The 18,395-nt window shown below is 35.3% G+C and overlaps 1 protein-coding gene across 2 annotated transcripts in view; it reads left to right on the top strand.

The window, feature by feature from the left end:
- The window catches only part of LOC127551357 (contactin-4), a 703,767-nt gene extending 685,645 nt beyond the window's left edge, over window positions 1–18,122 (top strand). For both annotated transcript variants that reach the window (XM_051981038.1, XM_051981047.1), the window contains exons 18-23: window positions 488–722; window positions 2,683–2,798; window positions 4,116–4,302; window positions 4,726–4,838; window positions 12,033–12,201; window positions 16,210–18,122. In XM_051981038.1, coding sequence (XP_051836998.1) covers window positions 488–722; window positions 2,683–2,798; window positions 4,116–4,302; window positions 4,726–4,838; window positions 12,033–12,201; window positions 16,210–16,310 — 921 coding nt within the window. In that variant the 3' untranslated portion in view covers window positions 16,311–18,122. The remainder of the gene's footprint in view (window positions 1–487; window positions 723–2,682; window positions 2,799–4,115; window positions 4,303–4,725; window positions 4,839–12,032; window positions 12,202–16,209) is intronic.
- Window positions 18,123–18,395: the final 273 nt, after the last annotated feature.

The following is an 18,395-nucleotide window of genomic DNA, read 5'->3' on the forward strand; positions in this document are numbered from 1 at the left end:
ACTATATCATATAGAATATAATAATGTTATTAAAATAGGCTATATGTATTAAATATAATTTATAATATAATCATATTACTATATCATAGGGTACTAGTTATATTACTATAAGTCTATATATGTATATCTATGTATATATGCTATCTAGGATAGTAATAGGATTATATTATAGTATATTATGGTTTATTAAAATTATTTTATTATAAATTATATATGATACATATATAACAAAAATATACTATTATGTAGTATATCTTACTATTATTAAAACTTAGCAGACATTAACAACTTATTGTATATAAAAATATATAATCATGTAGAATTAATAGTGATAATATAGGAATTAATAATAAGAAGAATAGTATACTAAGAAAGTGAGGGAAGAATCTCTGCCTCTCCCCTTAAAAAATACCCAGAAAGGAAGAAAATGATTTAGTGGCCCCAAAGATTCTCGCTAATTCTGAATACCCACTCCCTTCCTTACCAGACTGTCCCTGAAGAATTACAAAATGGAGGTGGTTTTGGGTATGTGGTAGCATTTCGACCCTTTGGCAAAGTGAGCTGGATGCAGACGGTGTTAGCTTCTGCGGATGCCTCCAGATACGTGTTCAGGAATGAGAGTCTGCCTCCATTCTCCCCCTACGAAGTGAAAGTGGGAGTCTACAACAACAAAGGAGAAGGCTCTTTCAGCCCAGTCACAGTGGTGTATTCCGCGGAAGAAGGTACATGGTTTAATGTGGCTGCACTCTTTCCTTCTCTGGACAGAATCTTAGTGGTTTAAAATTGATACCTGATCCTGATTTGGGCTATGAAAGACCTTGCATTGTATTTTTAAATCAAAAAGTCGAAGGTAATTAAATTCTATCATAACCAACAAAATGACACAATTTGTATTAGCATACATGTAAATAAAATTGATAAGTTCAAAGCAATTTAACTTAGAGTCATGCAGTGAAAGAGACATGATATAGTGGAAAGAGTATATCTTGATCTTGAAGCCATGACTTCTATTCCTGACCTCCTGACACAGAGGATGTGTTACCCTAGATAAGCTACATAATGTTTCAGTGCTCTAGACATCTTTCTAAAACAAAAAAATTGAAGGGGGCAGTCCCTTTTGTTAAATAGGCTTATAGATAAAAGGTACATTGGGGGGGGGGGGGAAGCAAAAGTGAAAAAAAAAAATTGTCCACTTCATTTATGATGGGAAATAATGTGAAGGGAAAAGGGAGAAAGACTGACCAACACCAATACCAAAAAGAGACAGACCCTTTTGGTAAATAGGCTTATAGATAAAAGGTACATGAGGGAAAAAAAGCAAAGTGGAAAAAAAAATAAAATTGTCCATTTCACAGGTCTACCAAATCTTAAGGCTCAGACACACAACTGACTAGTTCTCTGGAAACAATTGATACTGGTCAGGGTATGGTCCCAGAACAGTTTCCACTAACTGACCTCCTGAGGTCACTTGTAGAAGTCCCATTGTCTGCTAAAAATCTCTTACAATATTAGTCTTAACACAATTTTAAATTTATTTTTCCAGTAATCAGGTCAATTAGTGACTTATCTCTGATCTTCTAGCTCTACTGTTAGAAAATTAAATTTGGAATCTTTAAGACCAGCAAAGTTACATTTCTAGGTTAACAAATTGCTGTGTTGATATATCTTAAAAACTCAAATAAAAACTGAGAATTAGAACCCAATTTTTATACTTAGCATTGTTCATTCAACCATTAGGAAGGTGATATTCCACTAAGGAATTTATAACAGAACACTTTTTATTAGATGGACTTTAATGAATTCTCTCAAAAGCTACCATATTAATTGTAATTGTAGCACAAGATGTTGAAATAGAATGTTTAAATATATAATTTAAGAATGGTACTTATTAAGTAAGTTGTTTGTAATGAAACATTTTCAACTTCTACCCATGTTCAAATGAATAATCCTCAATAAAGGTGGCTCTCTTTAAGTAAATATCTCTTTAAGCATTTGTAAAAGAGACCACAACCAGTCTTCTTTTGAGACAATTATAATGAAATCCTTTTCATTAATACAGAATTGAGACAGTTATGCTATTAAACTCACTGAATTATAGAATTATATCCTGGTTTCACAAGTCTTTACATCATTGCCTAATTGTCCCCGTACCATTTTGAGAAATTAGACCTTATCTTACACAGGAATATGGAACTAGTAACAGACAAACAACAATGTTAAATTTCTACTTATTTAGTTGATTTGAAAATAGAAAAGACTAAAATTCTAGGCTACATAATTAAAATCTTAAGCTTGCATCTTACCATAGTGACTAAAATGTATTCCAGCCAAAAAGATCTAATATCGTGTTTATATCAATCACATAGAATGATTACAAAAATTTGCTATAAAAGAAGAAAAGGGTCAAAGCCTATATAATATGTGAAAATGTTCCCCTATTTTGATGTTAATTCCAGGATTGAGTCATATAGATAGCCAAATTGTATTGAGCCAGTTTAAAGTCAGCCAAGGTCTAGGTGGAGTAAATTTGGGGACAAGGTCAGAAATGTTCTTGAGAGATTAAACTTTCAATGAGGAAATAGGAAGGAAAAAACCCTAGATCTCCCCTTAATAATTGGTTGTTCATATGAGAGAAATAATCATTTCAGTTACGATTAAGACTCTTTTCATGTCCTTCCACAGAACCCACTAAACCACCACCCAGCATTTTTGCCAGAAGCCTCTCTGCCACAGACATTGAAGTTTTTTGGTCCTCCCCACTAGAGTCCCTTAGTAAAGGACGGATTCAGGGTTATGAGGTAAGAGAAACACATTTGCTTTGACTCTGGTTAATAGGTCACTTTAAGTGAGAAATTTATATGACATCTGATGAGCAAACAGATAACCTAAGATTACATGTCTTAATGGCCCAGATGAAAGCTTCAATTTTTTTTAATTTTTTTATTTAAAGTTTTGCGTTCCAAATGCTATCCTTCTCTCCCTCCCCTCCCCTTCCCTAGAATAGTAAGCAATCAGATAACTGTTATACATGTGTGATTATGTAAAATATTTCTATGGTCATTTTGTACAAGAAGATTCAAATAATGTTTTTAAATGAAAGAAAGGGAACAATAGCATGCTTCAGGCTGTATTCAATCAATATCATTTCTTTCTCTGGAGGCAGATCATAGGCTTCATCCTTTAGGATTGTTTTAGATCACTGTATTGACTAGTAAGTCATTCACAATTCATCATGCAATACTGCTGTTACTATGGTTCTGTTTACTTCATTATGCATCAGTTCATGTAAGTCTTTCCGGGTTTTTCTGAAGTCATTCTGCTTATAATTTCTTATAGCACAGTAACATCACATTACAATCACATACCACAACTTGTTTAACCATTAAACAATTGAAGGAAATCTCTTTGGTTTCCAATTCTTACCCAATACAAAAAGAGTTGCTATAAATATTTTTATACAAATATGTCTTTTCCCCATTTTTTGGATCTCTTTAAGATATAGATCTAGTGGTAATATTGCTGGATCAAAAGATACACACACTTTTATAGCCCTTTGGGCATAATTCCAAATTATGAAAGCTTCATTTTTCATCAGAGCTGCTTTTAACATACTGCTATACACTGCTGTATATGAAGAATTTAATTCGCTAGGTCATTAGTGCAGCATTCTGCCTTTGAGGAATTGGGAGGTAGATAGAACCATGAAAACCATCATGCAATATTGATGTTAATGCTGGTTTTCAGTAGCTATTTGTGAATTATATACATATGTGTGCATATATACATATGCAGTTATTCATTGGCAAAATGGCATGAGAATATCTATGTTGCATGAAGATTTAGAAGCAAAGCATTTAATGAGCCAGATATTATATTGTCCAATTTCCCATCTCAAAATACAATGCAATTATGGGGAAATGAACAAAAGTGGGTCTTTCTTTTTTTAAAATCGATGACTCCAAGGAAGAAATGTGTTTTATTGGAAAAGCCAAAAATTAAGAGCTCCATTTAGAAAATGACATCCAGGACAACTTCCAGCTTAATCAATCAACACAACCATTTGGAATGTTTGTGGTAGGCTTGAATTCCTAAACTGTTCTGTCATTTTTCCCCAGGTCAAATACTGGAGTCATGATGATAAAGAAGAGAATGCTAGAAAAATAAGAACAATTGGAAATCAAACATCAACGAAAATAACCAATTTGAAAGGCAGTGCTTTATATCATTTGGCTGTCAAGGCCTACAATACTGCTGGAACTGGACCTTACAGTGTGACTGTCAACGTGACAACAAAAAAGCCACGTAAGTCCATGGTGTTTGGAAGCAAGGTTGCCATGTTTCTTCTTTTATGAAGATCACAGAATTGGTCTCATGTGGTTATTTGGGTTTAGATTTCTATAAATAAATGCATTTGTGTGAATTTTTTTTGTTGTTGCTATCAGATCTTTTGGTAATATCACGGGAATCTTGTTGCTCTGAGGCAAGTCCAGGTTTCATTTATCTCATCAATGAGGGTTACCTCTTCTAGCTGTAGATGTTGAGCAGCCAACTGAATCCCTTTCCATTTGTGATAGTGTTTCATGTCAGATTTTTAGTGACCTTGGAGATACATATTAGTGCAATTGCCCATTAAATTGCCTCCACTTTAGGATTCTAGTAAGGAACACATCCATCAGAAAATATCAAAACTTAATAATCTATGACTTCGTCTATCTTAATTTTTAGCACCAAGTCAACCCCCTGGAAACATCATATGGAATTCATCTGACTCCAAAATTATACTGAATTGGGATCAAGTCAAAGCCTTGGACAATGAATCCGAAGTAAAAGGATACAAAGTGGGTAACTAATTCACAAGACCAATAATGAAACTGTTTTTTCAGGACCATTGCCTTTCCTTTGACATAGATGAAATGTGTAGTGAACATGGCCCAAATGTGGCTCTCTGCCCAAAGCTGGATTGTGGACAAATGGGCCAATGCATTGGACCGAGATGTGGAGAAAAATTGAATGACCCAATTTAAGCAAGCTGGATCAAAACAGTTTGAAAGTCCTTTTATGAGTTCCCAAACAAGTCATAAAGCCTTTATTTCAAAATTTTATACTCATTGTTTATTCCCTGTGAAATTATTTTTATTTTCCATGAATAGTAATGCAGTTCCAAATATTACTAGTGGTTGATCATTTTTGTTGGTATGTCTACTCAGATACTGGAAGATTTTTATGTGGAAATGTGAGCACTCATTCACTTGATCAGTCAGGCAAGAGTTCTATCTTTAAGTAACTGGAAGGAGCAATATAGAACCAATGAAAACTACAGCCATTATGCTATGTTGACATTAATAGTGGTTTTCAACAGCTTTGTATTATTCTTGCTAAAAAATAAGAATGTAAATTTGAAGTGGTACATTGGTAAAAATACAAGATTTAAAGTCAGAAGACCTGGATTTAAGGTCTGACTCTGCCATTTACTATCCAGGGGACCCTGGGCAAATCATTTAACCTATGTGGACCTGATTCCTCATCTTCAAAATCAGAGGGTCAGACTATATAGCCTCTAAAATCCCTTGTCTGGCCAAGACAATGAATCAATGACCCTGTTTGCTAAACTGTTCTGGAAAGTAAGACATAATAAGAGAGAAGATAAATCATCTATCCATAACTCTTATTTGTTCAAGTAGGAAAGATAGCAGAAATTTTTAGAACCTAGGAAGAACATCCCATTTTTCTAAAAAAAGAAATGATATAGAAATATCTGAAGATGTTAGCCGATGATTTCAGTTACCATCTGAAAAAAAAAGGAGTTATTAGGTAATGCAGTGATTATAAAACCTAAATTATTCTCAACTTTAGTAGGTAGTATAAAGGAAGTTTGCCAAGCGTGATAAAAGAAGGCCTGTCTGCCTCTGAGCATCAACATCATCTAAATGCTTTAGTGTATAAATTTTCACCATTAGATATTCATTCCATTTGATTAAGTATTGCCCTCTTTTCATTTGGTATTCTGTTAAAATGCAAGTATTCCTAGAATATATATCTAGAAACAAAAAACTCTAGACTCAAAAATAAAAAAGAAGCTAAGCCTGAATTCAGGGATAACTTGGGTTTGAATGCCATTTCTACCTATGCCAAAAAACAGTACTTAAATCTGAGTCAGAGACTCGGTTTCCTTATCCATAAAACAGAAATAAAACAGTGCTTACTCAAGAACTGTTATGAGAATTGAATGATATGACATATGTAAAATTCTTTTAAAAACTTACAGTGTGACAAATGTCACCTATTATTATTATTTGTGGTCTAATCCTGCCTCTACCACTAATTAGTACTGGGATGCTGAGCAAGTCATAGTAATTCTACTGACTTGAGTTTCACAATCATAAAATCATAGTGTTGAAAAAGATTTCAGAAGAGATCTACTAAAACACAATGCATTCAGCATTTCCACCAAGGGATCATCTTGTCTTCTTGTGAAAATTGTACATGAAGGGCAGCTGATTCTACTTGAATGTTTCTCTAATTATTAGGATGTTTTACTTGAATCTCATTAGCCAATGGGATATATCTTTCTGAAAATATTCCTCAGTTTTGGTTTCAGGATAAGCAGCAGCACCATCTATATGTTCTTCAGTTTGTTGATATCCTTCATAAAAAGAAGTGCCCAGAACTGATTAGAATCACCCAGATGTGGCCTGTATAAGGCCAGTCTCTCACTTCCCTACTCCTGGTTTCTGTGCCTCTCTCCATATAATACGTGATATTTATCCCTGTTAAATTCATCCCAGTGTACAATAATGGCATGATCTGATGGGATACTATCTTTGTCATCCAGCATGTGAGCTACCCAACCCACCCATTCCCACTTCCTGTACCTCTGTGCCATTTGCAAATTTGAGAACATCTTCATCTAAGTCATGGAAAAGAAATTTAATGATATAATACCAAAGATGAATCCCTGGGGCACCCTACTAGAGACCTCCCATAAAACTGACATCAAACCATTAATAGTGTCTCTTCACCTCCTCTTGTTCAAGCAGTTCCTAAATTCACTTAATTGAACTGTCATGTAGACCATATTTCATCTCTCAACCAGGTCAACATAAGAAACTATCAAATGTTTTTCTGAACTGTAAGTGAACTGCATAGATCTCTACCCCTGTCTTATAATAGCTTAGCAATACCATCAGAAAAGGAAGGGAGTTGAGGCAGTAGGACTCATTCTTAATGAAGCAATGTTAGCTCTTTGTGACTATTGTTATTTCAAGGTGACCTCATTTGGGGTTTTTGGCAAAGATACTGAAGTTGTTTGCTATTTCCTTCTCCACCTCATTTTATAGATAAGGAAACCGAGGCAAACAGGATTAAGTGACTTGGACAGGGTCACAAACTTCATGGTGTCTGAGACTTTATTTCAACTTAGGTAGATGAGACTTCCCTGGCACTTTATCCACTATCCTTTTCTAAATGTTCACAAACCATCCCTTTATTAATGTGTTTTCTACATTGGTCAGGAAGCAAAGTAAAGCACATAGCTCTATATGTCCACCTATGTGACCAAAAACAATATTTAAACTCAGTTTCCTTATCCACAAAATAGAAATAAAACAGTGTTTACCCAAAGAACTGTTGTGAGAATTGAATGATATGACATATGTAAAATTCTTTAAAAACCTTAAAGTGTGACAAATGCTGCCTATTATTATTATTTTTGGTCTAATGCTACCTCTACCACTAACTAACTAGTAGTGGGATGCTGAGCAAGTCATAGTAATTCTTACTTAGCTTTCCTTTTTTAGCTTAGCTTACATGGGTTTTCCTTTTTTCAAATATTGGAACATTTGTCCCTCAGGAAAAGTAAAAAAGGCACTTATTAAACAACTTGTGCTAGGCCCTTTCCAAATTTCTCACTGGATCGTCACAACAGCCCTGAAAGATAGGGGCTAATAAAACTCCCTATTTTACAGATGAGGAAATTGTAAAGTGACTCATGTAAAGTCACAACAAGGAAGTGGACATGGTCAAATTGGAACTCAAGTTATATTGACTACAGGTCACTGCATCACGTTCCATTCTCCATGATCTTTCTAAGATCATTGTAAGTGGCTCAGAAGTCATATCTATTAATCCTTTCCAAAAGGATTGGATGATTCCTAAGCTCCCTCCTTGCACTCAAATTATGTAACTTTCTGACTTGCTAATACCCCAGTGTAAACTAGCTTATCATATATTTATCAATTTGGGGTAGCAGAAGGAAGTAGAATTGCTACAAGGGAGGTGGAAGAGAACACCAAAGAGAAAAGAGGGTGAAAGAGAGTTCGTGAAGACAAACATTTTCTACTTCCCATTTTACTGAGGCACTAACCACCTTTGAGAATAAAGAGATTGGAATGCAAATATGAAATTGCCAGAAACCAAGTAACCAGACCTAATAGCAAAGTTACAAAACCAAGGGAAAAATAAATTATTTCCCCCAAACTCCCATTTCTCTAGTTAAGAAAGGTAAGAAGCACACTGCAGAAAGCTTCAAAAGTCCATGGAAAGTAATAAGTGTTCAGTCAGGGAATCTTTAGTAGAAAATAAAATCTGAGGACTTTTTCAAGGGGAGTGATGAGAGAAGAGCTGAAGGCTAATGAGCTACTAAATTATTTGTTAAGGCTTTAAGACTTTGAAAAGTGCAGTGATGAAAATGTGAAGTGGAAATTTTTGTGAGTGAACTGGCTTTATAAAATTACATGACTTTCTTTTATCAAAGAAAAAAAGATAATGATTACAAGCTACCACTTTTTTAAACAAGCTGGTTTTTTTCCTCTAAAGAATACTGATGTAGTTAAAAAAAAGTACAAAATTGTGTCATTCATTCATTCATTTAGCAAATAGTTATACCTGCAGAAACTCTAGGCATTGAGACTAGGAGTAAGGACCAATCTCATTGTTTCTTTGATGTGGAATTTTGCAATTAACCAGTACAAAATGGCATGTTCTTCACAGCTCACAATTGTGTTTGTTTGCTTGTTTTAGCATTAATAGTATATTATTTTTTTCAAATTACACCTAAAGATAGTTTTCAACATTGCTTTTGTAAGATTTTGAGTTCCAATATTTTTCTCTCTCCCCCTTCCAAGAGAGCAAGCAATCTGATATGGGTTATACATGTATAATCATTTTAAACATATTTCCATATTAATCATGATGTGAAAGAAAAAATCAAAACAAAAGGGGGAAAAGGCGAAAATAGTATGTTTTGATCTGCATTCAGTCTCCACAGTTCCTTCTCTGGATGCAGATGGAATTTTCCATCCCAAATCTATCGGCATTGTCTTGGATCACTGTATTGTGGAGAAGAGCTAAGTCTGTCATTGTTGACCATCCCATAGTCTTGTACAGATTATAGTTCTAAAGAGACATCTAGAAGATAACATGTGACAAAGGCAGGACTCAAATCCAATTTTCCTGATTCTGAGGTCAGTTCTGTATCCACTCTGTCACACTGACTCAAAAACAGGGGATATAAGGCAAAAAAGAAAGCTCTGCGTGTGAAATAGAGGCACAACATGTACAAATAAGTAATTCCAAATAAATTGAGAAAGGAGGGAATACTATATTCTTGGGCTTCAAAATCCACTACCACACTGCCTCAGCTCAGCTTCACTAATTCAGGGTTAGTATAGATCAAAGCTTCTTAAGCTGGCCGTATGGGCTTGTAGCTGAATGTGGAGGTCATGAAATTATGATTTATTATCATTAAATGTTTGATTGTACACCTATTTCATATGCCTATACACCTGGGGTCATGTAAAATTTTCTTGGGCAAAAAGGAGATACATTGCAGCTCATAATACCCTGAGTGTCTACCACCCAAGAGGATCAAATGAGATAATATATATAAAGCACTTTGCAGTTCTTAAAAGCACCTCCACAGATGTGGGTTTTTATTTTTTCTGTATATACTAGTTTCAATTTTCATTCTTCATTGCAAACCTGGGATGGACCTCTTGATTTGTCATTGTGGGGAAGACTCACCAAGGGCTCGACCAATGAAAATGTGTATCTTCTCTGTGATTTTTCTCTCAAACCATTGTCTGAAGTGCTCAGTGAAGTAGTTATATCATTTGCCTCATGTCAACCAGGCAACGTGTGTCAGAATCAGGCTTTAAGCTCAGCCCTTCCTAATTCCAAGGCTGACACTATCCACAATGCCATGCTACCTCTCGTTGCAAACCAAGTGGTTGGAGGAGACTCCATGGCCATGAGAAGGTGGGCATTGTTCATGGATCCCAGTGTCTGGCTGTTACTCCAGCTCTACCAATGAACAGGGGAGCAAGGGGTATCCAGGAGGGAAGAATGAGAACAAGCAGTTTCTGTATTCCAAGCACTGTGCTAAGCATACAGTATGATCAAATATTATCTCATTTGAAATTCACAATAACTCATATTTTACAATTGAAGGAACTGAAGCAGGAGGGGGTTATAGGACTTGCTAGGCTCACAAAGTTAATAGATGAGGTTGGATTTGAACTCTTCTTCCAAGTCTAGTGTTCTCTCTGTTGGCACCTAACTGTCTCCTGGACTGTCAAACATTGTTTAATTTGTGTCTTTGTATCTCCAGCACCTGGTTACAGTTGCCTGGCACATCGTAAATGCTTAACAAATGTTTGTTATATTGGTTGATTGTGAGAGTGTGAAAATACAGAACATGGGATTTGCTTTAGAAATTGTCTATTGAATTGCCCTGTTTTAAGCATGAAACCAAAGGTCTGGACAGGGTCCATCTGTCCCTGGGCTATATCACTTCCAAGAGAGAAGATGCTCAAATGCCAATCTTCTGCCACAGAAGTCAGTTTCATCACATTGCAGATTGGGTACAGTCTGTTATTTTTTCCCAGGAAATCTTTCTTTTGGGAGTAAGATTTATACTTTAAATTAGTTGAATTTCCTGATACCTGGAAAAGATGGGAGGTAAATCAAAGAAGCAATTTATTCCAGGAAGTTGGGATGTGATTCTGCATCTGATAAACCAGCTTGTTCTCCCAGAGCTGTGGAATGAGAAATTTTGACACCTCTAAATAAAACAGAGGATTTATTGATGCACAATCATTAGTGAGGACTAAGGGGACACTGGAGTAGATCTCTAAGGTGCCTCGGGTGAAGGAATGATGAGTTTTTCTAATTTAAGGAAATGATATTCAGCACCTTGTGGTAGTAGGACATAAATTTGAGGCTTGGGATACCAGGGGATATGTGGAAACATGACACCTTCCCAGAGAAATGCAAGGACCTTGTGTGAAGAAATGTCCAGCTAGTCGGTCTTGAATTTAAGAGAAAGAAGGCTGCTATTCTCTTTTATAGCAAAGAAACCTAAGACTCTAAGAAGTGAATAATCAAATCCTTTTCTAGGCAAATCATTTAGTCTCCCTATACCTCAGTTGCCTTCTCTATAAAATGAGGAGAATGGACTAGATGGGCCCAGATCTAGTTGATTGACAATTGATCAAGTCAATGTATTGATTCATTTTGCTGAATTATTTTTCCTCCTCTTAAAAAAAATTGTTATAAAGGTCCGATGTTATCATTGTAAGGATAAAGAAATTGAAGAATAAATTTGCCCAATATCATCTGAGTAATAAGGTCCAAAAGCAGGTCTCCAATTCCATCATAATTTTCCACTGCACCATACCAATTTTCTAATGATGTTGTATAGTGGAGAATACTAATGCCTTATTGGTGGAGTTGTCCTCATCTATAAAATGAAAGTGATAATATTGCACAACCTATTTAACAGGACTGTCATGAAGACTATAGTTGTGAAAGCATCCTTTGGGAACTGCAAAGTTCTTCACAGACATATAGTGTTGGAGTTTTTAGAATATTGTTTCCAATTTAGGGTAGGGATTAGGGTCAGGCAATGATGTCTAGTTATTGATTTATTTATCCTGCTGGCATAGGATGGGTGAAGGCAAAAAGCAGTTGGCATTTGGGGGGCTTGGGGTCTTTTCTGAGAGTAGTAATGGATGCCTGTTGTTTTTGTATTATAGGTTTTATATAGATGGAACAGACAAAGCAGCACATCTGTAATTGAAACAAACAAGACATCTGTGGAGCTTTCTTTGCCTTTTGATGAAGACTACATAATAGAAATTAGGCCATTTAGTGATGGAGGAGATGGCAGTAGCAGTGAACAAATTCGAATTCCAAAGATATCAAGTAAGAATGCCATTTTTTCATTGTTTTCTGGCTTGACAGATGCTTTGTAAGAGAGCATAGAGATGTCATGTAGCCAAGTCATGCAAATGAGTCCAAGACCACTGGACCAAGACTTAGTAGCAATTAGGTATGACAAGGAAGAAATCTAATAAAAGGAACTCAGTATAATTCAGTTTCTTCTGATCTCAGACTGTTTCTAAATGTACAAATCAGTTTTGACTAACTTAACAGGTCATCAGTCAATTAAACAGCCAGACCAATTTGTGCATGCTGACACAGCCTCAGGCAGCATCAAACAAAAGGATGGAGTAAAAATCAGAAGAAAAAAAAAAAATCTGTTAATTAGCATATGCAAGAGGAAAGCTCTCTACAAAGAACTGCACAATCTCAAAGTCATCTGAGATCATATTTAAGGCAAAGAACATTTATTATGCACCTGCCATATACAAAACTATGCAAAACAAAAATGGGCCACTCTTAAAAATCTAACAGAACACTCCCCATCCTAAAAGAATTTACATTCCAAGTTGTAGCTGATCCAAAACAAATGGTAATCTAGCATCTACTTGAAGGTCTCCAAGGAAAAAGAAATGACCATTTTTCAAATCAGTACTTGGGTACTGTTTCCACGTGTATATGTTTGTGTATACATTTGATCAGAGACTGGGAGCTGGAAGGAAACTTAATGGTTCCCTAAGAGAATAGAAATGACCTAAGTAAATGACCTTGCCTGGATTTTTGTTAGGTTTTTCTAACCCCAACCCCGTGTTATTTCCCCATTCTGCTTTTGATGTTGATTTTTTTAAACCTAAGCATAAGACTTTACATTTATCTCTACATAATATCATGAGACTATATAGCCAAATATTCCCAACCCTTAGCCAACTGGACCAACTTAACTCTTGAGAAGGATTTAACAGAATGAACCCCTGGTCTCATGCCACATGGAGACATAGCATCATTTGCACCAGATTCTTTCATGTGTGTATAGAGTGATAAATGTTTGATCTAAATAAATTCACTAAGGTTGTCAACTCCTTGAGGTAAAGATTCTTTTTTTTTTTTAAATCTCAGCAATTAGCACTGTTCCTAACACATATTGGGAATTTAATAAATGCTTATTGTTTGATAGCATGTTATAGTCTAAAAATAGTGTTAACTAAAAACTAATTCAATTGAATATTTCAAATACATGTCAAAAGAATATGTACAGTGATAATAGGGATAGGAACTGGAACTATGATTCATTGATATAGGGAAATCACTCTGCAAAGTGAGTTTTGTTGCAAAGAAGGTTGAAATCTTACCTAACTGTAATCTTAGTTCTCAAGATCCATGAGAGACCTACTGACTTGCCCAATATCAAACAGTCAGTGTTCATCAAAGGCAGGCCCTGAACTCAGGCTTTTTAGTCTTTATAAATCTAGTAATCCAACACTAGACACTCCCCTACCTCTAGTCTTACATTTCCATGTGATTAAACACCTCAAACTGAATATCCTGTAGATATCTTAAACTCAATATGTCAAAACTGAATTCAATATCTTCTGATCCCACCCACTTCCAAATTCCCCTGTTATTAAGAATACCATCACTCACTCTCCTAGTTACCCAGATCCATAACCTAGCTGTGATCCTCTCCTCCTTCTTCAAATCTCCATATCCAATTTGTTGCCAAATCCTATTGATGTTAAGTTCATAGCATCTCTCTTTTATATCCCTTCTTCTCGCTTCTGAAACTGCCACTTTCATTACTCAGGCCCTTGTCACCTCACACCAAGACTGTTCCAATAGCTTGCTGGTCTCTCTCACTCAAGTCTTTCCTCCATTCAACTGTCAAAGTGATCTTCCTAAAGTGCAGGTTTGACGTCAACCCATTTATTCAGTAAACTCCATTGGCCCCCTGTTGTCTCCAGGATCAAATTTAAAGTCTACAGTTTGGCTTTTAGAGCCCTTCATAATGAGGCCCTTTTCTACTTTTTTTTGGTCTTCTTATACTTTTCTCCCCTCCACATACTCTATGATCAAGTGACACTGACCTTGCTATTCATTGCATTAGATACACTACATGTGTCCAATCTCTGCTTTCTTAATGGCTGTGTATTACACCTAGAATGTTCTTCCTTTTCATCTCTGCCTTGTAGCTTTCCTGGCTTCTTTCAGGTCTGAGCTAAAATTCTGTCTTCTACAGGAAGCCTTTCCTGATACTCCCCACCCCTGTTGATTATCTCCAAATTATATAGCTTATTTAAATAGCTGTCTTCCCCATTAGACTGTGAATTCTTTGAGGATCTGAACTCTCTTGTCTTTCTTTGCATGTCCAGTGCTTAGCACAGTGCCTGACACAAAGTACATACTCAATAAATGCTTAATAACTGATTGATTCTGAGACCAACTCCCTATTCACTGTCAAACTGTCCCTGATTATATTTCATTTAAAATATTTTGTGCATGGTCTTAATTTTTATTAGAGCAAGAATTTGTCTCTTTATCCCCAGCATTTAGCACAGTGCTTAGCATAGGAGTAAATGCTTAATAAATGCTTGTTGATTGATTGATTATTAATACTATATATAGCAATAGCAGATGAATTTTCCAACTAAAAAAGCACTCATTATATGGCACAAAAATTGAATGTCAGTCATTACGTAGAATTGAATTTTTCTTGTCGATATTTGGATGCTCCAAACCAAATCCTTCAGTATTTACTCACTCAAAGAGTTCTTTCTCTTTGCATGAAGTGTTCCATAACTCTCTGTAAAGGCTGTTGAACAGCACATCTCCTCAAGTATATGTGGTATTTTGGTATTAAATCCTAGGAACGATTTAAAGAGATATGTTTGCAGCATCCTTAGTCCATATAAACCCATAGATCTGAATTTCTTCACTTTTCAGAAGGGGGCCAAATTCGATTCAATTTGGAGAAAAATAAGAGTCTTCATTTATAATCTTGACATGAAGCCAAACCCACAGAGAGATATGGAAGCTATCTTCAGTGTACAGAAGATTGAGGCTCATTTATCTCACCTTAAGTGAGATGGAATCTTCACAAAGAGTTGAAAAGATTTTATTTTTCTTTTGGTTTGACTTGTGATTTTAGGGTTTCTTATAACCAGGTACTTCTTATAAGAGGTCTCACATTCCTTTTGGATCAAATTCAATTGCCAGTCCAATATGAACAAAACATTCTATGGAGAAAGCTTATTCTTTCAGAAATTGTGATCATATGTGTACAGTACTTTGTAAACCTTCAGACAATACAGATAGGCCAGTTGTAGATGTCTGGCTTAGAAGAGAGAGCACACATGATTTTGAGAGAATCTGCACCATTTCTGTTCTGTTTTACTTACAAGGAGAGTCCCATTTGAGCTGAAATTGTATCATTTTGATCAAAGCTCCCAATAAGTTTGTACCAGATATGCCCTGAAGAGCCGATTTCTTTGGGAATTTGCTATCATAGAGTGAAAAGGATGGATTGTAACTGATGCTCAAAGACCTAAGGTCCTTTTCTAGTTCTGTTATTTATTTGTTATGTGAAGCTAAACAAGTTATGGACCTTCAGATTACTCATCTGTAAAGTGGGAGCCATAATCTACAAAATATCTACCTCAGAGGGTCGTCCTAAAGTTGTTGTTGTTGTTGTTCAATTGTTCTCAGTCATTCCGACTCTTCATGATCCCACCTGGGATTTTCTTGGCAAAGTTTTTTTTTTTATTATTATTATTATTTTCTTCTCCAGATCATTTTACAGATGAGGAAACTGAAACTGCACAGGAACTAAGTGTCTAAAACCAGATTTGAACTTGGGAAGATGAGGTTTCCTGACTCCAGACCCCTAGCTACCCTGTTTTAGATTTACAGATGTTATATGAGTCCATTACTTACATCAACCTCCCTATCTTCTCCCCTCCAATACCTGTCCCAAAGGAGAATACTCCAGAAGATGCCATGTTTCCATTCAGTCTATCTCATTTATTGAATTATCTTTCTTTTTTTTTCTTTTTTTAGGTGCGTATGCAAGAGGATCTGGAGCCTCAACTTCAAATGCTTGTACGTTGTCGGCCATCAGTACGATAATGATATCCCTCACAGCGAGATCCAGTTTATGACAAAAAATATCTAAAGGACTTGCTGATGATAATATAAGCAACATTTAGCTAGTTGTTTTGAAGACACCCAGTACTAAGTAATATTGTTGTTCAAGTACATCTTATTACTGGAAAAAAAAATGTTTTATGCTTCTTTAGAAATGGCATTATACAGTACTTCCTCAAAGCAAATATAGCTTTGTCTGAAGTTTCTTTGGAAACTCTGCAATGCACTGAAAACATCTGTAATATGATGTTACCAAAGCAGTTTACATATGTCCTTATATGCATATTTTTTATTATATATTTAGTGTTTTATAGAATTTTTTAAAGTTAACATATAATGTAGATATTGATTTTTTTTCCTCTTGCTGTAAAATGCTATGGATGACACTATCATAAAATTATGGTTTGAAAATGTTTCTTTTAAGGATGGAGTGTTCAAACTTGTCTCCAAATCAACTGCAACTTGACTGTACAGTTTTACAGGGCATCCCCGGGTAGAACAGATGGAGACTTGGTTTGTCACTCAAGGCAACTGGATTTAAATGGCAATTATGATGGTGGTTAATGCATTGAATCAAGTACTTCTGACATGTAAAATTTGTCCCCTTCTTACTCTCTTCCTCTCCCTAATCCTCCCTCCCATCATCCTATAGATTTTTGTGACCTACAATTTTCAGGAATGGCTGCAATTTCAAAAGCATAAACACACCGCCCGAAGGGCACTTTGTGCAATATTCCCATCTATGACATTAGCATCTCATTGCACTGTAAAGTTTTCTTTATATTCAACTCAGTTTCTATTGTCTTCGTAGTAGCATTATCTTAGACATGGAAATCAACATTACATATCCTGTAGTAACATAGATCAAGTTACTATAGTCAACCAAGTCTTTGAAAAGAAAAGATAATTTTCCTATCTTGAAACCTATCTGTTTTGAATGTACATTTTAAAAGCTAATTCTATGTTGATGGTTTCATAATTTGTTTGCAAAATTTCTTATATATGATATCTATTTGTTCTTTAAAGAAAAATCCCATGGTCTGAATTAAGATAATGTACGAAATTTAACAGATTTCTCCTGTTTTGGCAAGAAATTGTTGCAAGTACATTTTTTTCATATGAATCTTCAGAAAGATCCTTGATATGATTGTATGTTCCCTTAATGAGTCGTGGGTTTTATGTAGGCGGCCTAGTTGCTTTATAAACTTTTACATTCTTAGTCTTAAAATTGCGTTGGAAAGTGACAATATCAAACAAACCATATTATTCAGGAAAGGACTGTTTGTTATTATAGGGAAATTTTGTAAGCTGACTTTGACAGAGCTATCAACATAACTAAAGTGATAAAATTTTCTAGAAAAAGTTTTCACCTTTAAATGTGCTGCCACCATTTTTTTTCTTTCCTGAGAGCTTGAATTTGCCTGTAACTTGTCATATTTTTGCTTACAAATAATACAAGTTAACTTTTAAACCTTCTAAATATATTTATTCAGTAAAGTCATAATCAGGATTCCACTTGTGTAAAAGTCAAGGGTGTTAACCAGAAAAAATATATATATTGTCAGTATTTCACGCTGTGTTCCTTTCTTAGTTTAATATGGTTACTTCTATGTAAAAACAAAAACATTAAAAAAATACAAAAAACAAAAAATATGAAAAAAATACAAAAATCATATTAAAAAAACAATAAAAACAGCAAAATAAATGAAAAATAGGACACCCCATGTAGTTTCCATCCCAGTGTAAATGATATTTATCAGTGATCTAGCAGATGTAATCTTTTTTTAAAGGTATTGTTAATAAATATGCTGTCATTTGTAAAGATATTTGTCTTTTGGGAGCATTCTTTTTCCAACAGGATTTTGTTGCTATTGTTGAGTTGCGGTTTCAATACAGCATTCTCTCTGCTTTCTCATTTGAGCATATGAAGTGATTCATAAGTCTCCACCTATGGCCTTCACTCATGATATCTAGTGTGCTGTTATTTAATCCTTTTTCAGTCAGTCATGTCATGAAATGGTGCGGGAGAGACAGACACACACACGGGGCAGGGAGGGGGAAAGGGAGGGAGAAAAGGAGGGACAGAGACAGAGACGGAG

This window comes from Antechinus flavipes, chromosome 1, assembly GCF_016432865.1.
Source record: "Antechinus flavipes isolate AdamAnt ecotype Samford, QLD, Australia chromosome 1, AdamAnt_v2, whole genome shotgun sequence".
NCBI classification, from domain to species: Eukaryota; Metazoa; Chordata; class Mammalia; order Dasyuromorphia; family Dasyuridae; genus Antechinus; species Antechinus flavipes.